Here is a 27,804-nt window from a genome sequence, read left to right as displayed (position 1 = left end):
TGCCTGCCGGCGCAGACCCGGCTCCCGCCCGCCCGCGGCGGCGCCGCCGAGCCCACAGCCCGTGCCCGCGCACCTGGAAACGCCGCGGAAAATCGCGCCCAGGCGGCGCCGTGGATGGGGTCGCGCGCAGGCAGCCGGCGGCCACGCACCCGAGATCCTGCGTTTTTCCTGCCTATTTTCCCGCAAGCTTTGGAAGGTCGGGCGGCAGCGCCGCCCCCGAGCTCACAGTGCGGGGCTACCACGCGCCTCGGGGACGGGCGGGGGACTGCACTACCGCTCTCTGCCCACGCGGTGGCAGCACTGCCGCACGGCTCCGGCGGGACGGGCGGGGGACAGCTGCACTACCGCTCTTTGCCCACACGGTGGCGGCATTGCCGCACGGCTCCGGCGGGACGGGCACGGGGGACAGGTGCACTACCGCTCTTTGCCCACACGGTGGCAGCATTGCCTCACAGATCATGAGGGACGGGCACGGGGGACAGGTGCACTACCGCTCTTTGCCCACACGGTGGCGGCATTGCCGCGCGCCGCGCAGCGGAGACAAAAACGAACGTGCCCAGAAATGCCCTTCCAAACAGCCGCTGGAATAAATGGCCCAAAAGACCCCGGAGCACAGCTGCGAGAACCCTGCCTCGAACCAAATTCAAACCAAAGAAGCCTTTACTCTAAGCTATGTCCCAATATTTTTTGTATTAATTATTTTTATATTTTATTATTACCATTTCTCTTTTCATATCTATGTCTACTATATATAATACATTATAATATATTCACATGTAATAATACGTATTGTATAGATTTATATAGTTGGCTTTTTTGTATTTTATATTTTTGTTTTTGTTACTTACGTTTTTTCTAATTTTGAATTTATTTTTTAAATTCGGGTTTATTTGTTTATATTTTCAACTAGATGAATTCATTAACCTAACACATCAGAACCGCAATGAATTAGAATTAAGTTAGCCTGGGTTTCTAAGGGGTACAGATTTATTTTTTGTTTAAATAATATTGCCATGTTTTCTCTTTCTGTGTTTTTTCTTGGGGGAGGGCTGGTTGTGAGGCTTCTGTTTTTCTGTTTGCTTTGTTTTGGATTTCTTTGTTAGTAAACAAGGAGATTCAGAGAGTTACAAAACAAAATGTCAACTTTGTTTCATTGCTACCTCTGAAATAGACCTGACACCAAGTTGCTGCTGCTAATACTGTGCGTGGGTACAATGACACCTGTGCGGGGCTTGACAGGAAAAAAGCGGCAGCATGGTGCTGAGTAGCTCCTGATTTACCAACATTAATTTAGTAATTTTCCTTGGAAATGTGCTCTAATATGTACAAAAATTCTAATTAGGATGGAGAATTGGAAAAAATAAATGTTCCCTTACTAAAATCAGAGAGAGGAAAAATATCAGATAAAAGGAATAAATCCCAGCTTGCCTGGAAAACAAGCTCGGGAATTTCTATCACTGAGAACTTTTGGAACAGTCATGAAATTGGTGGAAGTTCATGGAACAACAAATTAAAATCTGCTTCCTCTGCTCAGATTTTAAAGGGAAGTGGGAATTCAACAGGTCCAGTTACTCCTATCCAAGAATGATCTGTGTTTTGTGGGAGTACCAATGCAAAGAAACTCCAATCTTACTTGGATTTGACATCTGAAACTCTCAGCAGAGTTGGCAAGTTTCAGTGGAACAAAAGAGCCACAATTCCTGCAATAACCAAAATTTACCTTGGCAAAAAGAGGAGGAGGAGCAGGAGGAGGACACCAGGAACACGCTCCGGCTGACAGCAAGGATTTCTTGGAAAAGGCAGGAAATCAAAGGGACAGTCTCTGTCCAGTTATGGCCAGGCAATTATACAGGAGTCAGAGAGAAAAGTGGGAACCTTGGACTGGGATAAGGCCTTCCAGTGGCTTCATTTCCTACTGGCTCTCTCCTTTTTTTGCCAGCTACCTGGAAGAGGAAAAACAACAGGAATAAAGTTACAAACAGGATGTCCTTGGTCCAGGCAGACTGAAATGCAGCTCCCAGCGAGGGAGGCCAGGCTGTGCCTCGGGGAGCTCTGGGAATCTGGGATTGCCCGTGGGATTAAAGGGCTGGAAAAGCACACCCACCTACAAGGTTCAGTGCTGGGACAGAGCAAGGCCTGGGCTCAGGGGCAGCAGTCAGAGCTGGGACTGCAGGAGAACACCCCAAACCCGGGTTAAACATCCGGCATGACACGCAGCACGCTCCGGGAGAAACTCGGGTGGGAGAAGCCCCGGGATGCTCCACGTTCCTTGCCCTTGGCAGCTGTGCCAGGGCCTCCCTCAGAATGCTGACCTCACCGTGCAGCTCCTACAAAATAGGAGAACTTATGGAAATCACCCAGCAATCCATGGACTTCCAGTTATTAAGAACCACAGCTGCAGCGAAAGGTGCCCAAACTCTACTGCAAACCAGCAGGTCTGAGGAGACGCAGGAATTTATTCCAGAGGGAACACAAGGATCCCTCAGCCAGCCAGGATTTCTCCCAGGCTCTTCCCACTGCTCTCTGAGGACACAAACATCGGTTTTTCCCTGGAGTTCCCCTTTCCACCAATGCCAAGACTTGTGTTCTCCTCCAACCCCAGGTTCAGGAAGGAAAGTAGGAATATTATCACTGCACAGACTGTCCAGGAGGGTGTGACCGAGGCAGGATCACCAGCTCCCACTCCACTGCTGCTCTGGATTTCTGAGCAGCTCCTTTCCATCCTGCCCTTCCCAGCACCATTCCCTGGGTGCCATGTCCACAGACACCTTCTCCATGCAGCTTAAAACCCACAGACACCAAAAGAAAGGAGATCAAAAACCAATTCACACATTTCTAGTCTGGGGAGAATGAGGGAGGTCTAAAATGTGCATTTCTTTTAGAACACTAGAGCAATTTTTCAAGACCCTGAGTATCAATGAAGGGTAGCAAAAGCAGGTAAACTCCTTTATTAACTTATTAGCAGCAGAAAAATGAAGTTTTAATTTTCATTAAGATCAAGTTTTGCTGCTAAAATTTAAGAGGTGCCATGTTAGTGTTAGTGCTTTTAACTCTCTGACATTAGAGGGTATTTGTACCATAAATTCATTACTGAAGTAGCTTACTTTAAAATAAGACTTTTTACAATACAGTTGGCAAAAAAATAGAGTCTCAAAATCAACATATAAATCTCACAGCTATTAAAAAAAGTTGTCTTTGGAGCCTATAACTTGCCAGCCCCTCATGTTTTCAGTCCTTACCATTTATTTTTACCAAGCTGACGATTAAAACCTTGTAGAAATCTCAAAAACAGTCCAGGACAAAGCTACACATTTTCCCAAGCACCCTCAGTGTGGAGCTGTGTCAGCCACAAGTGTTTGCTCCCTCAGCCCAGCCCGGAGCAGGCTCCAGCTGCTGCCCAGGGGGGTTACCAAGGGACTCACTCGTTTGAAGTCATTCATGTTGGTGGCCTGCACTGGAGTGCCAATGAATGTGAAATACGTGGCTCTTGTCTTGAACAGCGACTGACCTGGTCAGGGGAACCCAAGTTCCCAGGATGGGGCGCTCCACCCGGATTTAATCCATCCGCATCTGGAAGAAAATTAGGACAAAAGTCAAAGTGCTGCAGGATAACTTGACAGCTCCAGACATCTCGTGTCAATCTACAGATGTCCTCCAGAGCCCAATTGCACCCTACATTGAAAATCTCAAGTGCCTATTTGTCCTATTACCTCTACACCCAGCTGTGCAGCAGGGCAGAGCAGCTCCAGGCCAAACACACACCAACACCTGTGGCACAGGACAGGACGAACGAGGGGACACAACACGGACAGAAATCCCCGGGCAAGAATGACCGTGAGGACCAAGAACACGTCTCAGGTGCCAGTAGTTCAGGACAGAGAGAAGGGGCTGGAGAAGGGGCTGACAGACACTGGCACTGGATGTTTGGGCATGGCTGGAAATGAGCAGCTGGATCTCCTCCCAGGCTGTTCTGGGTGTGGATTTGGGTCCTGTCTGGCCACAGAAGCATGTGGCAGCTGGAGACTGGGCAGGTTTGGGCGCTGTGCTGCCCCAACCTCTTTAGCTCTCGTCCCTGTTTGTTCCCTCTCTGTGGAAAAGCATCCCTGCTTGGTTGGTTCTTCCCTGCAAGCAACCTGAGGTTCCTCAGCATTGGTGTGACCCACTGACATTGTCACCTGCCCTGAGCACAGTCGGCGGAGCTGCCTGAGCCAGCTGAGGCAGCAGCAGCAGGAGGAGGCGGCTGCTCTTTGCCGGGAGGTGAGAGGTGCGGGGGCCGGGGGCACAGTTTGCCGGGCAGGAGAGTTTTAGCTCCCCGCAGGCCGAGCTGAGCCAGGTGGGAGGTGGGAACCTTTTTCCTATCTGCTGGGACTAACTGCCATGGGAATGACATTTCTGATGGCCCTGTGCTACCCGTGTCCGCTGGGCAAGGGCGGGGATGGGTGAAGAGGCAAATGCCAGAGTTCGTTTGGGATGACGGAGCTGTGGTGTTCGACTGTGCCGAGAGGGGCAGGAATTCAGAGAGATGATGCTGGCCAGAACATTCATGCAAGAACCTAAGGAAGATGAGAGTGGGATATCCATGGATAATCCAGCCATGAGAGGGCAGTGAGACACAGCTTATGGTGAAAGCCACGCATTCAGAGATTACTTCACAATTCCCCTGACCTTGCTCCACCGTGGAACAAATACAAAGGTTTGCTCCAGCTCGTGCTGGGAGGAGAAATTAATCCAAACCCAAGATGCTTTTACAGCACAGGTGGGAAAGATTCTAAAGATAAACAGCACTGCTCTGTGTGTGCCTTGTGAATGTGGTCATAATAGATGTAGTGCACATGTATCCTATGTAATATACACTAAATATATCAGGTATTATATACACTAAATATATCAGGTATTTATAATAAATTTAATACATAATAAAGTTATAATATATGTTATTTATCAAACATTATCAGTTCAAGCTATGCTATTACAGTTGATGCTTGCATTGAATATATAATAGTTCCCTGCCAATTACTGAAGGAAAACACCACTCTGGAGTCAGGTAACAACTGCAACAGGTACCCAGAGAGATTGTGGGATCTCTATCCTTGGAGATATTCCAAACCAAAAAGCTCTGGGAGCACAGGGCCCTGCAGAGGTCCTGGCCCAAGTAAGTGACAGATCTTTGACCACTGGGAGCACTGCAGCCGCCCAAATAAACCCTAATTAATTAATCCTAAATTGCACGTGCCAAGCAGGTTGCAAAAGTCTTCCTCCATCCGTGTTTCTCTGATGCACCTCAGGTAGTTTGTGACGTGAGGTGTGAACGCAAGGAGGGAGGATAGAGACAGTTAAAGATCAAGGACCTGGTGTTAAATCCTCCCTGCTCAGCCCATGCCTGTGCACTCCCCATTAATCATAAACACACTTTGTGCCCCTCTACTCTGTAAGCAAATTATCAGGGTGGTTAAATGCAGTTAAGGTGACAATATTTAGAATTTCCCAGGTCTTATCCTCTAAGCCACACCCAGGTAAGTCTCCAGAAAGACTTTGCAAAGCTGAGCCCAGGATGAGCTCCCGTGTGAGCTGGACTAACCGAGCAATGAGGTCAGGGTAGGATAATGGGGCAAAATGAGCTCTGCTACAAGGAAATGTCATGTTGATAAATGCAACTGCAACGTTTTTTATAAACAAAATTAAACTTCATTTGCTTCACAGTAGCTAATGTGCCCTTAATTCAAACCCCACAGAAGAACTCACTGGACACAGTTAATAGTCAGCAGAGCAGATAGGCCAGGCTTTGAAAGCATTTAATATTCACTGAAGTGCTGCTTGTATCCAATTATAACTCACTGCTTGCCATCTTAATAATTTAAATCTGTCCACTCTTTAGAGAGGAAAAAAATGCACTAATCAAAGACATGAATGCACCTTTTGCTTTTGACAGCATTAAATTAAAACTAAATGGTAGATCTTGAATGAATTACTCTGAAAGAATAAAGGCATTAATGAGGTAATTTCATTATAGAGGCTCATCCAAGCCTATGTGAAAACAAGGGAAGTAAATGGAGAGGAAAGCCGCTGAGGAAATTAGGGTTCCTTCCACACTAATTAATGTTTGGGGGCATTTAGTATAGGCACCAAATTAACTGCTCCAAAGAACTCCATTGACAAAAAAAAGACATTGTTGCCCTGCCATGTAATTAGAAGACAGTACAAGCAGAACACTTAATGAGTATAAAGCCAGCCTTTAACTTATTCTGCCCAGCTTCTGAAAACATGCCTTTGTGGAGGCCTAAGTTTAAGGAAGCACTGGGCGTACAATATAGGATTGTTTAGGTCCTTCTGGTCGCTGAGCTGTAAACAGGTAGCCTTGAATGACAGACTCTGAGACTCCTGGGAGGCCTGGCTTCCCAGAAGGGGGGAAAAAAAAAAAATCTTAAATGCATCCAGAAAGAAGCAAAAAAGGTGAATAGGCTCGGCCCGGCCCGGCAGAGCCAGCACAGTGAATGCTCACTGCTGTCTTAAGTGATTACATGATGTTGTGCCACCCCCTCTCATTGAGTTATCTTTACACTGCTTTTGTCTCCTCTAATTGAAGCTGATGAGGTGCTAATTGGTTGCTTTTTTAAAAAAGCACTACTTAAGCACTGGCAAACAGAGTAAGACAGCGTGAGTGGAGTTAATGAGGGCTTAGCAAAAAACCAAAAAACCAAAAACCCCAAAGCAACAAAAAACATTCCAAAAAAACCAATCTCCCCCCCCCCAAAAAAAAAAATCCTTACCAAAACCAACCAAACTCAAAAGCCCAAACTTAAACCAACTCCTGTTGTTCAAAATTAAACCGAGAAGGGAAATGACTGCATGAGGGAAATGGCTGTGATGGTTTTAGTTTTGGGAGAGAAAGAGAATTCCAGCACTAAATGAACGCCTGCACTTCGGGCAGTGTCCTTGGCATTATTTTTATTGTTTAACATCAGTGTTAAACCTGTTGTCACTACCCAGAGGTCCTGCCACTGCCATACCCAAATGTATTTCCTAAAGAAGGGGCTGCATACCGTTAAATACTCCGTACTTTCCATGTATTCTGTAGGTGGGTTGATATTAACTCCTGGTTTTCAAGACCAATTTTGTAGCTCCCAGCGACTGAGAGTATTCTGAGTGCTAAAGGAGAGTACAAAAAGGCCTGGTTGTATTGCTGATGTTGCCTGGCAAGACACAGAAATAAATAATTCTGTGAGCTTTTTGAAGGTGACACTGCAAATCCCTCTGTTAAACACAATCCTCTGTCGTTTCTGATTTTTTTAATCTCCAATCTAGGCACACGTGGGCACAGAGTGCTTTTTCAGGCTGTTTGTCCTAGTAAGCAACACCTTTAGGGCTACAGGGAGGGGCTGCCCAGTGATGACCGGTTCAGAGTCTCTGGCACAGGCTCAGGACCAACAGTCAGCTCTCGAAATTCTTCACAATCCATCAGCTAAGTGGTTTCCTATTGGACAGAAAGAGGAAATTGGAGCTGAAACTTGTCCGGTCAGCTCAGGAAGACAATGAACTTTTCACTAAGACCATTCCTATTATCTCTTTAGGTAGATTTTAGGTAGATGAGGAATAAAGTGTCAGGGCTCTTCCTTTCCTCACTTCTTCTTTCTTCTTCTTCTTTTTTTTTTTTTTTCTTTTGCTTGTGTTTAAATAACCCGATCAGTTTACAAACAGAAAGTTCCTTGGGTTGGTGTTTATGCTTGGTAATTTGTAGCTCTATTGACATTCTAAACTGGGTTCTTTTCACTTTAATGCATGGTCACTTGCTTTTCTTTCCGTTGTCATGAAAACGAGGGATTTCTTGCTCGCTGCTAGAAAGAAATTTCCTAGAGAACAGTTACAACCAGTTCCTCCAAACGGGTGCCCGTAGCCACCCAGCTATAAAAGAGCCAAGAAAGATGCGAAACTGGAACCCCTGCTTCTTCCTGCAGAGGCAGAGAGCAATTCAGTGGTTGCAAAGCTCCTGGAGTGTCACATGCCAAATCACCTTTGAAATCAGCACTGTAATCAACAATAAACTTGCTAGAAGAGAGCATCTTTTGGTTCGTTTCTGGTGGGACCTGAGTGCATTTTCAGGCCATCTCATCTGTGGCTCCTACCATCAGGAGCCAATAAATCTCATCTTTGACCTCAGAGGTAATCTGGCAGCTATCCCTGCAGGAGAGGTGGCAGATGGCAGCGTATCCATCAATTGCTGGCATCAATAAAGCTGGAGAAAGCAAGCAGCAGAAGAGAGGCCGGGAAGTGAAACCGCCCTCTGCCTTTCCCTGTCCCCCTTCCTGCTGCTTTGTCTCATAGTCTGACAATGGCTTTTCTTCAGTTTTGGTGACTCTGGAAATGTTAGTTCACTAAGAATTCACCTGGGGTAATGCTTAATAGGTTTACAAATTTCGTTTGAAGGCAAAAAGCACGAGGGGTGACAGCAAAGGACTTGGCGTGGGTGTGCCAGTAGGTGTGTCTATTTTCCTCTGACTTCCACAGGTTTCTTTGTGGTGTTTCTGAGAGCTCTTCTCAACAAAACTCTATTGAAGGGGACTTCCCCTGACTTATTCCTTTGGGTACCAAACCCATTGAGAACTCCTTCCTGCTCATGTACAGAAATAGAGAAAAGTGGCAGCGATGTGCTTGCACTGAAAATGATCTGGATGGTTCTCTGTTCATCAAGACATGCATTAGGGATCATGCCCAATATTGCCCTCCCCACGGAGACTCCAACATGTAGGGCTTTAGAGAAATAATAAGAACATGGAGACTTGGGCAGAGCTGAGGGAAGGCCTGTAGTCAGCAGAGAGAGAAATGCGCTGGAGAAAGCAAATAGCAGAGGTAGGGAGGGGAGATAAAACAAGGGAGATAACAAAAGTGTAGCAGAGGTGAGGCTCAGAGTTTGGGGGAGACATCTGACAAGTGACAGGGACTTTTCACACAACCAGAAGAGAGGCAGCAGTGAGAAATTGGGTGGTTAAAGCTGTGCTGAGAATCACATGAGCAACTCACCCAGAGCCTGCACTCCAGAAGCCAAAGTTCAAGGGCAGGGATGTTCCATGGTTTTTATGACTCACTTCTGGGGCATTTGATGAAAGAGATTCTAAATTTGACAACTCCTAATGTTCAAAGAGGTTTAGATGGTTTTAAATCTGTTCAGCTCATCCCTGTTTGCCAAAAACATGAATGGCTCAATTGTTCCTTTTAATGAAATTCAAAATAAAAAAGAGCCATCCAGCACCACAGAAGGACATGTTAGAAGGGGATCTCTCACTGAAGAGGAAAGTGAGGATGGTGCAGCTTTATTCCATTTCATCATGAAATGGAATGAGAAATGGAATGAATGGATGGCCTAACTCTGGTCACTATCAAAACAGTAATTGCCACTCTGAGGCTTCTACAGGCCAAATTTGGATTAAGGCATTTGATTTTCCCAAGCATGTTAAGTTCTTTGCAGTTCCTTTAGTGGAACCTTTCTTCTGGCTACCTTTGGGCAAAGAAAGTAAATTCCCTTCTGGATGTTTGTTTGTTAGCTTGGTTTAGGTTTTTTTTTTTTGGTTGGTGGCTTTTTTGTGTGTTGGTTTGTTTTTGAATATGGTGAGGGGCTTAGGTTTTGCCAGCTCACCTTCAGCACAGTCTTGCCCTTAACTCAAAGTCCTACAGTTCATGTTTGAGAGAGCAGAGCGTTTCAACTTCCCCTGTGCAAACAGGTGGCCTAATGTAAAATCACCTGTTTTTATGCTAAGGCTACACAGAAGAAAAACAGAGATCAGCTGGCCTCTAAAATTGTCCTGATTTATACACCCACATATTTCCAAAAAGCATGGCACAAAGTTAGAGGTGCCTGTGTTCCTGCCACAAGAACACCCCAGCTGTTACAGAATACCCTGTGATTGTCCCAAAAAAGCAGAGAACGCCTGTTTGTTTTAAAGAAAGCTTTGCAAAATGCTTGTGCAATTCTTTCTCTCAGAGAGCTATAGTCCAAGTGAACTGAGAAAGCGGCAGATTTTAATGGGTCATCTCCACTTTCTGTACTCTCTAATATCCTTCAAGCACAGTAATCTCATTCCCCACTGTTCCTTAGTCATACAGAGCAAAACAATGTGAGAATCCATTTTGAAAATATTAACGTGTTTTACTAAATCCATCTATTTTGCTATAGATGAGCTGTTTGGCCATTTTATCCAAGGTATTTGTGTGTGAGATTTGCCCTGTAAAATCTCCCGTGGGATTAATTCCCAGAGTCTAAAGTCCCAGGAGTGTATTGCGTCCTGAGCTCTTGGAAGAGATGTCTTGCTTTTCAGTGTGCTAAATCCCCCAGGGTGATTCCACAGGCAGCAACCTCCGGGCAGGACTAACCTTGGGAGGAAAAGAACACCCAGCACAGGCTGAGTGTGTCAGCAACGGCAGCTGACGCAAACAGCGACACCTTCACACTGGGAAGTCACGAAATCCACCAGTGCTGACTGAAGTATTTTGGGCTTGTCAAGCGTCATTGTTTTGGACTTCTCCTGACCTCACTTAGCAGAACGGTGCCACCGCCTGAAAGCTTTGTCTTCAGTATTTGCCGTGATAAGTAGCTCTGTAGGCATTTGTTTTCTCTCATCAAATCATTAAATGGTAATTCAGTTGTTAGTTCGCCTTGCCCAGTTCGAATACATTTTGCAGCCAGTAACCATTCCCAGTTCATTAAGTGCCTGACCTCAGCATTAACACCCCCTCTGCTCGGGTTGCCTTGGAAACAAAGCTTCCTGTGCGTAATCCAAGCTTATCTAGCTCTTTATCCTACATGTGACCCTTAATTACTTGCTAAATTAGAAAGGTTTTCTGAAAATCACAAGAGGAGGTTAATATGTTCTTCCAGAGCTGGTCAAGCTAAGATGACACTAAATTCACAGGGAATTCAAATTCCATGATCCCTGAAGGCGTCTCTTTCAGAAGGAAGATGAACTTTCCCAATGGGAGGCAGTGTGCCATGATAATGCTCCTGTCACTCACTCTCCTTGCCCTGCTTGTCCAAACCCAGCTTAATCCAGTGTGAACAACGCAGCAAGTAAATATCAGGTTGATTAATTATGGTGCAAGATTCAGTAACCACTTGTCTTGAGTAATTAACATTGTAATTGAAATTCAATAATACACTTCATACACAGATTGCTGGCCTAGGAGGAGGAGGAGGAACAAGGGAGAATTCTCAAGGCTGTGACAGGGAGATGAAGAACAGAAATACAGGGCTCGATATATTAATTGTCTTTTTTAAATTGTGGTACATTTTAAGAAATTCTTCTGTCAAAAAATAGGTTTTTTAAAGGCTGGATTGATGACCTTAGAGGTCTTTTCCAACCTTAATAATTTTATTATTCTAAAAAGAAAAATTGTTACTTCCAGATGTCTTGGAATAGAGATTAAATGGTGTTGGACTGTTGAAATATGGCTTAAAATTTCTGATAATCCACTCAAGGACAGTGAGTCTTTGGCTTCGAGTGGTTTCATAAAGCTGTGTTAAGGCTCAAATGCTAAGCATGGTCTCAGGAAAAACCAAAGCCAAAATCCTCTCTGACTTCCACACAGCATTTAATTAACTGCACATATATGCAAGCACAGCCACTGCAAAAATCCCAGTCTGTTTCGGCATTCTTATCGATTGTGACACAGAAAATAATTCTGCCTGTGTGCAAAGGCCTGCTTTCAGGGATATTTATAAAAATCATGGACCAATCACTGAGATGGGAAGAGACCAGACAGGTCCTCTGGATACAGATACAGCCACTTGCATTTCTGCTCAAAATCCTCAAGTTCAACACAAGATACCTCAAAAGTTTATCAGCATAAGCAGTGGTTCTCCCCACACTTTTTAAGAGAGTTCACTCACCCAAGCCTCATTTTTTTTCCTTTTTTCTCCTCCACCCTTTCCAGTGTGGGCTTGTTAATGTGTCTAAATGCTCAGAGCTCCGGAGGCCGAAGGAGAGAGAGTGTGTTCAGAGGGGTCTTGACTTCCCTGATGAGACCTAAGGAAAATATAATGGCATTTTTATGAGAGTAATGACAGAGAAATTATACCAACTACTTCCAGGTAGAATTCGAGGCAATGAAGGTGTTTAATTTTTTGTGATTGTACAGAATTATGATTATACAGATTATCATCCTGCCAGTGCTCTCAGTCCCTGTCAATCCAAGTGTGTTTCAGGCCAGTGGGCCATTTTCTGTTTTCTTTGCTAAGCCTTCCTTTCCCTGTTACTGGGTTTGAATTCAAATGTGATTTTCAGGACAGAATTCAAGAAAGTTCTTACAAATAGAAAACATTCTTTGTTTCCTCTAGTGAGATCATGTAGCAAAACAATTCAAAGAGACTTAACTTGAAGAGTTTAAACTGCTAATATCTATAATTTTGGGAGTCTCTGGATGTTTTCCTGCATGCCACAGCAGATTGGAGGGCAGTTTTCCATGCCTGGGAAGAAGACTTTTAAAGGCATTTCCATTTTCAAAGGAGGTTTTACAAATCCTCCATACACAATTGCTAAGACAATGTCTATGCCAATGTCTAAGTGGCAAAATTTCAGCCTCCTTTCACCTGTGTGGGTGAGTGGGTAAGAGGGAATCGTTTCAAGGCTTGTGCCTTTGGATTTCTAGTCTCCTTCTGCATGGTTCTGGTATTTTATTGGCATAAATTCTGAGGTTACTGCCAAGTGTAGGAAAGAGACAGGAGGGGGTCTCATGCTGCTCAGTTTGGATCTCTGTTGCACATACCATTTTATCCTCCTGAAGTAATTCCAGAATTTTACCTCAAAAATTACTTTCTAGATCTTTAAAGAACAGAAAAACAACCGAGTTTTCTGTGTCTAGAAAACCATCAAGAAGACACTACCAATTCCCTTTACATCTCCCACACATATGCTCTAAAAATGCAAAATAGATTCATAAATCAGGGATGTTTTAGAGTATTGCTAGATGGAAGACACTATACAAAACAAAACATCAAGCACTTCTTTCTCTAGGAAATGTTAACTGATCAAGAATACTCAATATATTTATATATAGAAATTCTAAAATTTGTCTCAGAAACATTTTGCTTGCCAAGTCTCATCTGGTCATGTATTTGTTTACTCTTTCGTGTAGCTGAAAAAGAAGTGCAAATGTAAGGTTTTACTTTCACACAAGAAAATGTGTGCCATTTTAGAAAAAGAACTTAATCTCTCCTGAATGCCTCCAAGATCATCCTCTTCTTTAGCAGGCTATGAACCTACTTACTGAGCCTTCGATTGCTCATATTCGCAGATTAAAAGAAGGGATGTCAGAATCAAATGGGTATGAAAAATGTAGAACAAAACCCAAGGATGTAAAGAAACTGAAAAAAACCCCACCCCACTCCTGATAATTATCTTCTTCTCCAATAAGGCTGTAAGACAGGCTGCTAAATGAAAATCGAGAGAATGAAAAAGGAAGCACTTAAGTGTTGGTTCAGGGCTTGATTTAACTCTGAGACAAGCCCTGCCCCTGCTCTGTGACGCTGCACACTGACAAACAGCCGTGTTTCTCATGGTTGGCAGGGTCGGGGGCTGTCCCCGCCTGTCACCACTGTCACCTGTCAGTGACAGCCCACGGCCGGGGCGTGCCTGTCACCTGAGGTTTGTTTTGCTCACCTCCGCGGAAGGTTGGCCTCGCACGTTGAGAGAAACACTGTGGATTTTTCTGCGGGACTTCCGACTACTCTGCAATGAACTGAAAAGAGCCCGTGGAAAGAGCCGCGCGGTCTTTGCTAAGAAAGTAACATTGAGGGGAAAGAACAGATTATTTCTCTTTCAGACATTCTGCGCACTGTTAGCGGCTCGCAGCTGTCCGAGACTCGCGGCTTCTCTCCCCGCCCTCAGCCCGGCCTCTCTCCCCGCCCTCAGCCCGGCCCGGCCTCTCTCCCCGCCCTCAGCCCGGCCTCTCTCCCCGCCCTCAGCCCGGCCCGGCTTCTCTCCCCGCCCTCAGCCCGGCCTCTCTCCCCGCCCTCAGCCCGGCCCGGCCTCTCTCCCCGCCCTCAGCCCGGCCCGGCCTCTCTCCCCGCCCTCAGCCCGGCCCGGCCTCTCTCCCCGCCCTCAGCCCGGCCTCTCTCCCCGCCCTCAGCCCGGCCTCTCTCCCCGCCCTCAGCCCGGCTTCTCTCCCCGCCCTCAGCCCGGCTTCTCTCCCCGCCCTCAGCCCGGCCTCTCTCCCCGCCCTCAGCCCGGCCCGGCCTCTCTCCCCGCCCTCAGCCCGGCCCGGCCTCTCTCCCCGCCCTCAGCCCGGCCCGGCCTCTCTCCCCGCCCTCAGCCCGGCCCGGCCTCTCTCCCCGCCCCGCGCGCGCCCGCCCCCGCGCTCGCCCAATCAGGGGCCGCCCCGCTGGCCCGGTGCATCGCCCCGCAGCTCGGCCAAGATGGCGGCGCCGCTCGCCCCGCTGGTGCTCCTGCTCGCCCTCGGCCGCCCGGCGCTCTCCGGTGCGCAGGCCACGGAGGGCGCGGCGGCCGCGCCGCATCGGCGCTTCGAGTACAAGTACAGCTTCAAGGGGCCGCACCTGGTGCAGGCGGACGGCACGGTGCCGTTCTGGGTGCACACGGGCAGTAAGTGCCGGGCGGGGATGGCGGGGCCGGGCCGGGGGCGCTCCTGGGAAGGAGGCAGCAGTTGTCCGGTCGGGGGACGCCGGATCTCGGGGAGAAGCCGCGGGCGAAGCTGGCAGTGGGTGCCCCCCGTGCCCTCGGAGTCCACGTGGCTCCAGAGGGGCAGAGGAGACGCCGCGGTGCCGGGAGAGTGCGCGGACCCGCCCGGCTCCCGCCCGCGGTGCGAGGGCACCCGCGATCTCGTGGCGCGGCGGTGCGGGCCCCGCGCAGGGCGCTCGTGGCGCTGCCGGGAAGTGCTGATGTGTCACTGCGGCCGCGCTCGAGGTCGGCCCGGGCCGTGCTGCCAGAAAAGCTGTTGGGTTTCATCGTCTCAAAGCTCGAAATGCAGAGTGTGCCTTGGCAAATAGGACTTGGTTGAACAACGTTTGTACGGTTTCTGTGCGCTCTGGCTTATCGGTCCTGTTGGGCTCCGAAAGGCTTGTTGCCCTTCCTGAGTGTCTCCCCTTGTGAAAGGTGTTGACATTTACAATTCCACCTTCGCATAGTTTCTCTCCAATAACTTCTGCTGTGGTTTTGGGTTTTGCCAGACTTTAATGTAGTTGCTGCTGCTTAATTCTTAAGTGTAACCTTTTTACTTGACATTATGCTACAAGTGACATGAGGGAAACTGTCTACAGATGAGGGGCTTTGCCCTGCTTTCTCAAGAAAATAATCCCTGAAAGAAATGTTATTTAATGCAAGCAAATGAATCTGTCTCTGAATGTATGCCTGTTGTTCTTTTTTACTGCTAAACAGAAAGTTAGAACATCTTGTTTCCTTTCTAGATGCCATCCCAAGTGCAGATCAGATCCGTATAACGACCTCCTTGAAAAGCCAGAAAGGCTCAGTGTGGACAAAAAACAAATCAATATTTGAATATTGGGAAGTGGAAGTGACCTTTCGAGTTACAGGAAGAGGCCGCATCGGAGCTGATGGATTGGTAGGAGCAGTTTCATCTAACTGAGAAAAATAGATGTGCTTTAAAAGTGAATCTTGACTTATGACTTTTTGCTTTCTTCATAGGCAATCTGGTTTACAGAAGAGCAAGGCTTGGAAGGCCCTGTTTTTGGGGCAGCTGATAAATGGAACGGTGTTGGAATTTTCTTTGATTCATTTGACAATGATGGAAAGGTTGGTTGGAAGGAAACTCTTGTAGCAAAGATGACAAATTAATTTTGTGCCTGCTGAGGAAAAAACTAGGATGTTCTTTTCCTGCTCTTCCTGTCTTTCACTTCAAAGGGATAAAATAAAACAGTCAAGTTTCCTTTATACTGGAAACACCAATTTCTGTGTGTCTTCAGAGGTGCTCTTTTTCTTGGAACATATCTGCCTTGAGTAGCTCAGCAGCAAAGATTTTGTAGCAGATGAGGATGACAATTACTGTTTTCAATTCTCAGTTTTCCAGTCCAGAATGATCCTGAAACTTAAACAATACATAGTAGGACTGCTTTGGTGCTTTTGCTTTCCTTGCACAACTTTGGCTTGCTTTGAGGCATTTTCAACTGATTTTGGTAGAATGCTGTCTGAGATGTTGCTGATATTCCCTTCAAATAAAACTAATCCATTTGTGTGCCATTTCTTTCCCTAGAAAAACAATCCTGGAGTGATTGTTGTAGGCAACAATGGAAAGTTGCTGTATGACCATCAGAAGTAAGTTTATTTTCAGTGTTATTGCTGTATGCTTGCTTTTGAATGATGAAATGTTCCATGAAACCCTTTGAGAAGCATTGTGAAGGCTTCTTTCATATGAAACTTTGTTGTTTCTTTTACATTTGATGGTTTATATTTGTTAAAACACTGCTTTGGCAGTAACAGCAGATAAATTGGCAACTGATGGATATTTAAGTGGCATATGCCCTTTGGGATGGATGAACTCAGATAAATGTAGGCACAGTACAGACTTTTGTTTATGGGGATCCTCCACGCACAGCTAATAACTGGCAGAAGTGACTAACTGAAAACTAATTGCTGTTGCTAAAATTAGTTGGATTAATTTTGATTTCTGATTGTTTATCAGCAGCACAGTGGACACCTTTTCCGATTTTGGAGAGGAATGGTGTCTAGGTCAGTTGGTTCAGTCTCTACAACTTATTTCCATCAAGGTTCCCAGGCACAGGAATATATCTGAAAATGATATCCTAGAATGTATCTTAGAAGACAGATCTCCCCATTGCTACATTCCCTCTGCATTGTGTCCTGTGTACAGCGTGCAGTACTGGAGATCCCTGCAGAAAGCTTAGTGCAATTACCGAGCAGCCTTGGATGAGGTTGCTTAGTGAGAGTCAGACACCTTTGGCCCAACTGATTAATCATAACACAGGGTCTTACTGATGTTCTCTTTTTGCACAGTGATGGATCCACGCAAGCACTGGCGTCCTGTCAGAGGGACTTTCGGAACAAGCCCTATCCCGTGCGAGTCAAGATCACTTACTACCAAAAAACACTGACTGTAAGTCTGAAATAATAGAATTACTTTTCTCAGCTTCTTAAATGTGAGACTGGGTTTTCAGAGTTGCAACAAATACGTCAGTTCACGTGGTGGAAATGTGGAGCTTGGCAGCAGAGTTTGGAAGGAGGTGCTGTGTTTAAATGCTTACACAGGTTCTTTTGGCTGCACTAGAATGCAGGTATGGCTGATTTTTCTGATGTGACGTAGGAGGCAGTCATGCAAACACACTCATAATGTGCTCAAACCCTTCTGTTGCTCTTGACTTGCCTGGAGAGATGTCCTAAAGTCAGGATCTGTTTAAGCTACAAGTGACTGAATAGCTCCTAAGCTTGATATTTCTTAAGCTGATCTAAGAGTTGCAGAGGGTTTTGTGGCTGATTTTTGAACCAGAGATTCTTGAAATGTGGGTAAAATACTAAAAATATTTAACAGTAGATTTAAATTTTCTACTTGAGGCTTCTCACCTCCAAAAATTAGTAGGGCTTTGAAGACTAAAGATTAAAAACCACTGGGATAAGGGTGTCTTTAAGACTTTTTAAATACTACTCAGCTGATTGTGAGTTCCTTCTAGGTAAAAAGAGAAAAATACTAATGTGGTGCTGGGTTGTGACAGCTACAGTGTGCTTGTTGGCTTCTGATTCCTTCTGGAAAGGTGCTGTTCATAGATTCACAGGCAGCAGCCATAAAGTGCAGAGCTATCATTTTGTAGTAGAAGTTTCTCTAAAAGTAAACATGACTGCACCTAGAAGAGGGCAAACCTTGTACTGTGTTGTAATGGGAAAAGCTGCCTGTCACTCTTGAATGAAAGTTAGTTTTCAGCCTTCAGGGCTGCTCTGTTTTCACCTGGGCCCTGATGCCTCCTCTAGGAGCTTCTCTGTCCCAGATGTTGCTGTTAAACTTAGCAGTTCTCTCTTTCTCTGGGTATGCATTTACAGACTTTCTCTAAGCTTTGAATCAGGACTGCAAGGGATGACTGGTGTCGATCAGTTGCCCAGAACCTTCTTAGGATGTAGACTCTTGCAAATAGAATGTTTATGTGAAATGTTTCTTTCAGAAAATAAATAGTTTTTGGTTTCTGGTATGAGCTGCTGAGTTACCCAATAAGTTGTATTTTGTAAGCATTATTAAAAACTGACAAACAATTAACACAAACGTGATGAAAATCCTAAGTGTTTGTCCTTTTAGGTATTAATTAATAATGGCTTTACTCCGGATAAAGAGGACTATGAATTTTGTGCCAAAGTGGAAGATATGGTGTTGCCATCGCAAGGGTACTTTGGAATATCTGCAGCCACAGGGGGACTTGCAGGTGGGAAATGTTAAAAATTACAGCAAATACTGTGGGGACTTGCAAGGCTTGCAGGAGGGGTTGGTTGGGTGCTTGGGTTTTTTACTGCCAGTGTTGAGCCATAGTACCAATTTTGGACCATGATGATGTAATTAACCCTCTTGCAGTCCCAAATCACTGACATGCTTTGGCCTTTTCCTGACTCCAGCTAAAGAATTTTTGGTTTTTCCTGACAAAGCCCCTTTATAGTCTCATTCCCCACTGCACAAACTCTTGGGAGGATGCTGGTTTTTTGAAGATCCTTTGCAAGTGGAAGATTGGCTTGGGAATTACAGACATTTGCAAGGTGGTTTTGTTTTGTTTGTTGAATACAGATGACCATGATGTGCTGTCATTTCTGACCTTCCAGCTGACTGAGCCTGGGAAGGAAACAGTAAGCATTTTTATGCATGATTAGTAAAATACTTTATGGTGTATGTTACTTATTTTATGTGCAATACCAGATTATGGTATTTCCTCTTAAGTCACGGCTGGCATTCCTGTTTCAAAATTTTGGCATGTAGCTGTGCTGTCATCTGGTTTAGAAAAATTCAACTAGTATTGTAATGTTTCAGTAATATTGTTATTAATATTCTCAAGACCAGAATTCTGGAAGCAGCACTGAAGCAACAAAACTTGTGATGTTAAATCACACCATGCAGTACTACAAAGTACATTTTCTTTTGGAAGTGGGCAAATGTCTGTTCTCACTTTCAACTTTCCCTACTTCTAGAATGGTTCTGTACTGCTAAACAGCTTTACCTTTGTAAAATTTGTTTTAATTTTCTGTTGGGAAAATTTTCTATTTGATCTCCATGGGAATTTGTGGTTTTTCACTTCAGCTAAATGTATGAATGTGCTGCAGTAATTTTGTTATGTGTTCACATCTGAAATCTGAACAGCCTTGCTGAAGAGTCAGTTATGTTCAGAGTGGGGGAGAGCTTGAGAAAAATCTCACACGTGCCTTTCCCTCCGATAATGTTTTAAAGCCAACACCAGATGCAGAAATCCCTCAGAAAGATAAAGAGAAGTATCAAGAAGAGTTTGAACACTTTCAGCAAGAATTGGATAAGAAGAAGGAAGAATTTCAAAGGGAACATCCTGATGTGCAAGGACAGCCAGGCAAGTGATTTGAGCTGTTTTTGCAGTTGTCCAGGAAAATGTTTGTTTTCCAGGATGTTCAGAATTAGGGATACTCTGGCTGGTCTTGCTAACCTCCCACTGATGTTACTTAAAATTATTTTAAAATCTTCACTGTAATGTGTTTTGTGTTTCTGAAGTTATTCAGATGGTGCCTGGATTGAGAATAAAAGGAATAACTGGAAACATGGTGGGAATTATGAACAACTGAAGGGAGAGAAGGTCATGCATCCCTCTGTAAAGTGGTGCTTTAGAAAGCATGGCCTTCTTTCATTATTTAAGGGACATCTTTTTGGTCTGTTTCTGCACTTTCATAGAAAACTTTTTTAAAGGTGGGCTAGTGCATATCTTGGAACATGTGCTTACCATGGAAAAGATTTTTAATGCTTGCCTAATGCTGGGCAGACAAGAACCTGATTAGTTGAAAATATTGTGGAAGCCATTTGTTACTTCCCTCTATGTGGCTGCAAATACACTGGGAATGTACTTTGGGCATCTAGATGTGAAATTCCAGGTTGTCGTCTTTATTGCACAGTGATAAGTTATGACTGTTCTAAAGGTCCTAATACGTTATTTTGATCTGCATTTTTGAGATACAGCTCAGCCTTTCTTTGATAAGGAATAATCCCTTTGCCACGGAGTCTTTTGGACTTTGGGATGGTGTAGTTGTAGAAGAAGGTAGATGGATGTGGATGTGTTAAGGGAGCAAGAAGAATGATCCAGTGCAACTCGTGAGAACGTGCACATGTGTAAGAACCCCTTGTGCTTTTTTCTTAGCAGCAGATGATGTTTTTGAAACCGTGAGTGATCGTGAACTGAGGCAAATCTTTGAGGGGCAGAATCGAATTCATCTGGAAATCAAACAGCTTAACAGGCAACTGGATATGATTCTGGATGAGCAGAGGAAATATGTCTCTGCAGTCACAGAGGAGATTGCCAAAAGAGGAGCTGGGTTTCCAGGTCAGCAGGGACAGGTAAATAAAACCCATGGTGATTCAGAGCCCAGCCTGATTTCAGCAGTGGGATCCATTTGTTTTTTCCAAGATATGTTGATCTTTTTTCTCCCCCCCGCCCCTACCAGGCTTCCCAGCAAGAGATAGAGACAGTTGTGAAAACCCAAGAAGAAGTCATTAGACAAGTAAAGGAAATAAGGTAAACACCTTCCAAATATTATGGCTGTGTTTTGAATTTTATGATTTCTGTCTAAATCGTGTGTATTATTTCAGTGGGATCATATTGACAAACTTGATGTTTGTGTCAGTCAGTTCCTTAGTGATGACTCCCTGCATATATTGAATTTCTGTAATAAAGTCAGTTCATGTCCCAAGGATTGCTAAGCACCCTAATTTGTCTCTTTTTTATAATGAAATTCCATTTCAACAGGTGAGTTCAGCCCTGTTAAAGACAGTGAAGTGAACCCTTTATGTTGAAGGTGCTGTACTGCTGAAATAGATTTGTGAAGATGCTTGTGTTTGACTGGGATGTCTCAATATTTCTTTTAAGATGTTTTGCTGTTGCTGTCTTAATCAGGAATGGCTTTAAGCTGGTTTAGCCCTTCATTTGTAGCAGCTGAAACATTCCTTACCTTGTATTTAAAAAAAAACGAGGAAAACAATTCCTTCAGTTGTGCTTTTTTCCCCCCTGTATTAGTTTAAGGGCAGCTCTTGTGATTTATCTAAGTAGGTCAGTTTTTTGTAGAATGAAGATTAGAGTGCTTCCATTTTTTTACTTGTTCTTCCACAGAAGCTTTTATGTTAATATTCTTGACAAATCTTTATACCTTGCAAGCAAATTAGATTTTCTTGTTAACATTGGCAGTCTGCCCTTTTAGTGACTACTTACCAGCTTGGAGTTTGCGTAACATCATCTTAATACTTTTCTTAGATTAAAGAAATGCTTTATTTAGAGAGAGAAATAAACAGCCCCTTGGGGCATCGCTTGTCATCCCGCAGGAAAAGGACTTAGGGGCCAAGTAATTTTCTTGGCAAGATTGTGGATTTCTTAATCACCTGATTATAGAAGAATCTTGCATGTTCCTACAATAGAAACTGTCAGCAGGGTGTTATTAGTGCAAAAGTCAATATAAATTCAATTTGATACAGCCCGTGTCTATTAAGGGAAATTATTTTGCTTTTAACAAAGGCTGGATCAGTCTGGGGGAAGGTGGGTGGGCAGATTTCTGTTCAGTATGTAGAGGTGGTTGTGTTAGGCGGGAGAAGAAACAAGTGAGTGTCCCACTTGTTTTGTAACACTGTGAGGTGTGTGGAATGACAGAATTACTGTCAGTGGTTATTAGGCAGTGGGCATGATGAGTTTTTTAAGATAAAACCTTCCAGTGAGAAATTTCCTTCTAAAATATATTATTATAATACTAACTGCAAGTCCAGGTAAATGAAAAATTGCTGACCACTCTACAGAGAGTTAGGAGTGCTCCATGAAAGCATTGAAATATGCTCCCATCTGAGCCAAATGGAAAGTTTTAAGTAAATTAAAAAAAAAATCCAAAGGCATACATTTTGATTGTCTATTCTGTTAATAATGAAGAGATTACCATTCACATGATAAATATTTTAGCTGTAGAATAATCCTCTTTGCAACCCAAAAGAAACAGCACAGTAGGGGAAAACTATATAAACATATTGATTAGAGATTAAGGCTTTTTTTCTCTCATTGACTAGTTTACCTCAAACCAAATTAGTTATGAAACCTCAACTTTTTCTGGATTTAATTTCATTTGGTGTAGAAACAAAATGAATCCACAGTTAGACAATATTAAGTATTATGACAATGCATATGGGAATTGAGTTCCTCATATAAACAGTAATCACAAAATAAGGATGTATCTAAATCTTTTCTTATCCCTAAAGCCTCTTCCTTATTTTTATTTCTTACATGACTGCTTTCATTTATTTATTTATTTATTTATTTATTTATTTTTCAGACAGCTTTTGGATTTCTTCAAAGATTGCATTAAACTCTGCTGATCCTAAAGCCTTGGCAGGCACCTCAGGCAGAACTGTTGTTCTATGGCCCTCATCAGGCAGGCAGGCAGGCAAAGCAGATATCTGGCAGCACAGTATTTGCTAGTACTTATTCTCAGCATGACTGAGAGATGGGGCACTCTGCAAATAGCAACTGTCTGCACAATTAACTACTGTTAAAAATCACAGGTTGACTAAAGGATTATTTCTTGAGAGGTCTTCTTGAAATTTGCTGCCTTTTGGTGCAACTATGTATTTCTGCCTAATTCTAATGAACTAAAAGCTGTCCAGAATAACTGCTGTTTGTAGAAAAGCTGGTGTGTGTTGAAAGCTGGTTTGTTACTTGTCTCGTTTCAGAAGTTCTGTGACTGATGCTCTGAGATCCATCAGTGGGGCTCAACACCCTGGCTCTGCAGGAGTCTATGAAACAACTCAGCACTTCAATGACATCAAAGAACACCTCCATGTAGTAAAGAGGGACATAGAACATTTAGTACAACGCAACACGGTAATTTATGTGCTGGGAGTGTAAAGCATGAGTGTAACACAGCTTTCTTTTGGCTGTTAGTGAAAAGCTAGGATGAGCCAGCATGCAATTTATGGAGCAATTAATCCTTCATTAAGCTGCTTCACTAAAACTATGCTGCCTTGACCTAACTGCATGATCTGGGTCTTGATGAGAAGTTTTGCACAAAGAGCATGATTTTTAGTCTAATTTCCTGTGGAAACAAGGTCAAGCAATTAGGTTTTCTGGGTGCTTTTTTTTTTTTTTTTTTGTGTGTGTGTGTGTTTGTCCCCCTACTTAACAGCTCTATACAGAGGAGATTCTGTGGTGCTTCTGTACACAAGGGAGAGCTTTAATCGGGGGAAACTCAGGCAGGCTCTGCTTCAGGCTTCTTAATGCAAAAAATGACTATTCACATTCAGGAGTACCTTAGTCTAGCCTAGGTAGCAATTAAGTTGAATTAGCTTATGATCCGTGGAAGGTCCTTGATTAATTTACCCTTTTTATCCATTCTTTCCCGTATAACCCTCGACTTAACATCAGGCAATTTGTCTGAGAAATGTAAAAGTGGGAGGGGAGAGTGAGATGAGGAGTAAGATTATTTTTCAGAGTACTGTAATCTCTCTCCATTTTCTGCTTGTGTTCTGATTTTTACACCACATTGCAAAGCCCTTGCTTTGTAAGTCTTTTGATGGGATGTCTTGTTTCCCCTTTTCTTGGTTTTTAGCCATCCAGTGAGAAACAGAAGTGTCCTGAGTTGCCACCGTTTCCATCCTGCTTATCTACAGTGCATTTCTTCATATTTGTGGCAGTGCAAACTGTGCTATTCATTGGTTATGTCATGTATAGGTAAGTCTTGTGTGATTTAAAGACAGCAGGGCAAGACAGTTTTGGAACTGCTGACTGATGCCATTGGAATGGTATCATTGGGTTAATCTTGTTAAAACAAGCGATCATTCAGATTGGAAGAGACCTTGGGAGGTCTCCAGTTCAATCTTCTGCTCCAAACAGGGTCCACACTGAATTCAGACAGGGTCACTTGGGGTTTAAACTGGTCAGGTCTTCAAAACCTCTAAGAAAGCAAGATTTACCACTGTCCAAGAACCCACTGGAAACACTGAATTATAGTAAAGATGTTTGGTTTATTTTACCCCCACTCACCCATCATGTATCAAGTGGGAACCTGACCTGACTGTTGTGTCTTTTTTTTTAATCTAAGCAAATTGGGATGGTCTTTCTGTTCTCTACCCCCTCCTTCTGATGTCATAATGTTGAAATTCTATTTGCATTGATGAAAAGGACAACCTCCATCCTTGGCAGTCTTTTTGCCATCAGCTGGAACATTGATTTCCAAGACAAACAAGGAGCTGGTCCCCTCCAGTTCTTTGTGATGCGTTTGTGATTCCTGGGTGTGGTTGATCTGCAGTGTCTGTATCCACCAAGAAAATTAATGATTTGTGCCAGAGGGAAAAGGAAATCCCATTTAAAGTCAACTCTTTCCCTGCTTAGTTTCATGGGTTTCCTTTTTTAAGATGATATTTAGGTAAATCAGCTACTGAGAAGCTTCAGAAAATGTTCAAGAGTATTTTAAAAGTCAGTTCGTTTGTTCTTTCATTGTTTCTGGCTTGTGTCCGGAATGTGGGGATTGGTTGGTTGGGGTTTTTTTCTCCTTTTGTGTCTGCTGCTAAACTGGAATTAAGTGATGCTACCGATGTCTTTGTGAATAGAAATATTACATTCTGGTTTTTTTTATATGACTTAAAGTTTCTATTGATAAGGAATGGAATCTTCTAATCCTAAAATAAAATTTAAAGCAGTTTGCTAGTTTCAAGTGGAAGATAATAAAAGACTTGAAGAATTCTTTTCTGCCTTTTCTTTCAGGAGCCAACAAGAAGCAGCAGCCAAAAAGTTCTTTTGATGACCTATTCCGTTTGTGTGTGCATAACAGCAGTCTGTATGCACAGAAAATTCTACACTTCTGTAAATGAGGGAAATTTTAGTGTTGGAGATACTTCAATATTATAAATTATTGAATTTTGTTAAATAAAATGAGTTCTCATTTCAAGTGTTGATGCTAAAAACAGAAAGCAAATGCTGGATGGGGGAAGACTGTGCACCCTGTCTAGGTCTGTGTTTTCAGCTGACTTTTTTCATAAATACTGAAAGGCAAACTCCCCATTCCTCTGCTGTTGTTAAGATTGCAGAGGAGGAGTTGAAACACCCAGGCTTGGTGTTTGTTCAGAGTGTGAATTGCAGATGGATGATTTCTGCAGAAGACTTGCTAGTAAGTGTCCTGACATAGCAGTTAAAATAAAAGAGAAGAAAAAGTAGGTAAAAAAATCCCAAACCTCAAAGAACCGTTCCTCTGTGAGGTTTGGGTTTGCTTTTTTTTTTTTTTTTTTGGCGGGTAAAAATTTATTTCAAACATTTTGTTTACCACTTGGATTTAACAGTATAAGAATATTTTAATTAATTCTTATTTAAACACTTTTTAATATGTGGACACAAAGACAGGCCTTTAAGACCCGGACTCTTGATACCTGATATAAAAAATGAATTATACAGAATGTGCAAAGAAAGACTTCTCTCCCTGTTTTGTGTTTTGATCTTGGGCAGTGAGAAAAAATGTGATAAAGTTTTTTCTTCAAGTATATTGTGGGGCTGATTTCTTTTTTCATAGTTTCAAGTCTGTGTAATTTTTTTGGGAGGTTTGTGGAACTTTTCCAGCAAAGATGATTGCTTTATCCATCTTCCAATCTGATTGTATCAAGGATATGTTTAGTATGTGAACTTGTCTCTACTTTCCTAAAGCTGTCTAGTGTCTTTCACGTATCAAGTACAGATGCTTTGATTTACATCTTGACATGGTGAGTATTGTAATCTGCAGGTATTGAGTGTTAACCCATTTTCTTCACAAACTTGCTTTGGACATGTTTGTTAATCTGTAGAACTGGTATTTTGTGTCAATTCCTGCTTGGATTTCAAAAGCGTAAGACTGAACATGTGATTTTGATACTGTTTATCAAGTGAACATTTGTTTCAGGAAAGAAAGCAAGCAGAGGGCCCAACTTAGGAATGTGAAATTAATTAATTATGCCTTGTTTACATATCTGTGGTAACTTTGTCCTTGAGTTGTATGTAGAATTAGAATAAGTATTTCTGTGTTTTCCTAAATTCTGTAAAATATACAAATGCATCAGGATATTTCACTTAGAACTGTTAATTTGTTTGTCTGAATCTGCAAAAATGATCTGTAATATGACTACTCCTATTGCATTTCTACAGTCTGCTCCCTTGGAGTGCAACACATGCTGCCAAAATTCACTGTAATGAAGAACACTTCAGTATTGTGCCTGTCAGTTTGGAGAAATGATAAATCTATGCAATATATTTTGTTACTTCAAATACAGTGACCAAAAAGTGAATGTCTGTGCTATACTAAGAAAATGACACTGGCTACACACCAATTAACACATCTGCAGTATGGAGGATAAAAAGCTGTACCAAGTGGTACAGCTTTATAGATTCATTTCTAAATTTGAGCAGATTTTGCTGTACTAATGAGAGAAACTACTGCCTCAGGCTAATCAATGAATAAAATACTTTTCAGATAAAGTAGAATAAAGCATTGGAATTTATCTCTTCGGTTCTTTCAACACCAGCAAATATTTCCAGGTGCCTTGAGTCTAAGCTATTACAACCCTGACTCTTGTAATGAAACAATATATTTTCTTAAATTGTTCTGAAATTTTACAATGGTGTTTCCTTTCAGTTGCAGACCACCTTGCATCAGTGCAACATCCAAACAGAACTCCTCTCACAGCAGGCTTTGCAAAACCCCTTATGCAGAAAGTATTTTGGTAAATATCTGGCAGAATGAGGAGCAGTTCTGATGTGTCAATTGGAATGAGCCTGGATTTTTGTTACTGTGAATTCACCCACCCGTTCCTTTGGTTTAAAGCTGGAGCAGCCCATACTTGTGTTTGTTTGGTTAGAAAGAAGAGCAGGTTCGGGGTGATGTCTGGAGGGAAACATGAAGCCTACAGTTTTCAGGAGGAGGCTGCTGGATCAGACACGTCTCCCACGTGCAATGAGAAAACTTCTGTGGTAGGGAACAGAAAGTCTAACATGGAACATCAGAAAACTGGTAACTGCTTCATGATTCAGTTTACAGTCATCTCTCCTTGGAGCTTCCATAACTCACTGGACCAAAAGAAAACTCCCAACTGCTCAGCTCAAATTTTGTCCTGTTCTTGAAGTGATAGCAACAAACTGGGATTTTAAGAATATTTTTCAGTCAACGTAACCTCCTGTTAGGTTTCTTTCAACAGTGACAGTGTGTTTGATTCTTACCCAGTAAGATTTCATAGCTAGGAGGAAAAGACACCTTGGAATGCGGTTGGACAATATTAGGGAGAACAAGTTATATTTGAATTGTGGATGATAAGTGCAAATATTTGGCAAGAAGACGGGATTGTACTGGTGGGGGTTTATTAAATGCATGGTCACCCCTGAGTCTTTCACAAGTCAAATGCACAATACGGTTTGGAAATGACACAGTTTCTAGTTTGTAAATTAACTGCTCTGGTTTGTAACTTCTGTGGGAAGAAAATCTGACCTTTCTCAATGGATCAATTACTGTAACACCAAAAAATGTCTCCTGGTTTGGTTTTTAATTTTAAATTCAAACAGCTGACAGTTTCATGTTTGTTTCTCACTGATGTAAATTGATACTTGGAGTTCAGAGATAACCTCATTTGAATAAAGGTGCATATTTTTAGTAA

The 27,804-nt window shown here is 43.1% G+C and overlaps 1 protein-coding gene and 1 long non-coding RNA gene across 5 annotated transcripts; one reads left to right on the top strand and one right to left on the bottom strand.

The window, feature by feature from the left end:
* Positions 1-423: 423 nt before the first annotated feature.
* Positions 424-14,597, bottom strand: LOC136287985 (uncharacterized). Of its 2 annotated transcripts, XR_010720458.1 has the most exons (6): positions 14,537-14,597; positions 13,644-13,759; positions 11,876-12,011; positions 3,509-3,570; positions 2,105-2,327; positions 424-1,943 (listed from the first exon to the last, which is right to left on the bottom strand). It is a non-coding gene; the product is annotated as an uncharacterized lncRNA (long non-coding RNA). The 2 variants fall into 2 exon arrangements; XR_010720457.1 differs by lacking the exons at positions 424-1,943; positions 2,105-2,327 and having other exon boundaries at positions 3,427-3,570.
* LMAN1 (lectin, mannose binding 1) lies at positions 14,394-27,804 on the top strand. 3 transcript variants are annotated; one of them, XM_066180642.1, is made up of 13 exons: positions 14,394-14,582; positions 15,404-15,558; positions 15,642-15,749; positions 16,207-16,268; positions 16,968-17,067; positions 18,253-18,376; positions 18,730-18,788; positions 19,384-19,516; positions 20,315-20,508; positions 20,616-20,686; positions 22,873-23,023; positions 23,748-23,869; positions 24,902-27,804. In XM_066180642.1, the coding sequence occupies exons 1-13, from the start codon at positions 14,399-14,401 to the stop codon at positions 24,936-24,938; spliced, it is 1,500 nt and encodes a 499-aa protein (XP_066036739.1). In that variant the 5' UTR covers positions 14,394-14,398; the 3' UTR covers positions 24,939-27,804. The 3 variants fall into 3 exon arrangements, with proteins under 3 accessions (XP_066036739.1, XP_066036740.1, XP_066036737.1); XM_066180643.1 differs by having other exon boundaries at positions 20,312-20,508; positions 22,876-23,023; XM_066180640.1 differs by having other exon boundaries at positions 20,312-20,508.

This window comes from Chamaea fasciata, unplaced genomic scaffold (genome assembly GCF_029207755.1).
Source record: "Chamaea fasciata isolate MVZ Bird 193981 ecotype frontalis unplaced genomic scaffold, bChaFas1.0.hap1 SCAF_4, whole genome shotgun sequence".
NCBI lineage: Eukaryota > Metazoa > Chordata > Aves > Passeriformes > Sylviidae > Chamaea > Chamaea fasciata.
This window is presented reverse-complemented; position numbering and strand designations above follow the sequence as displayed.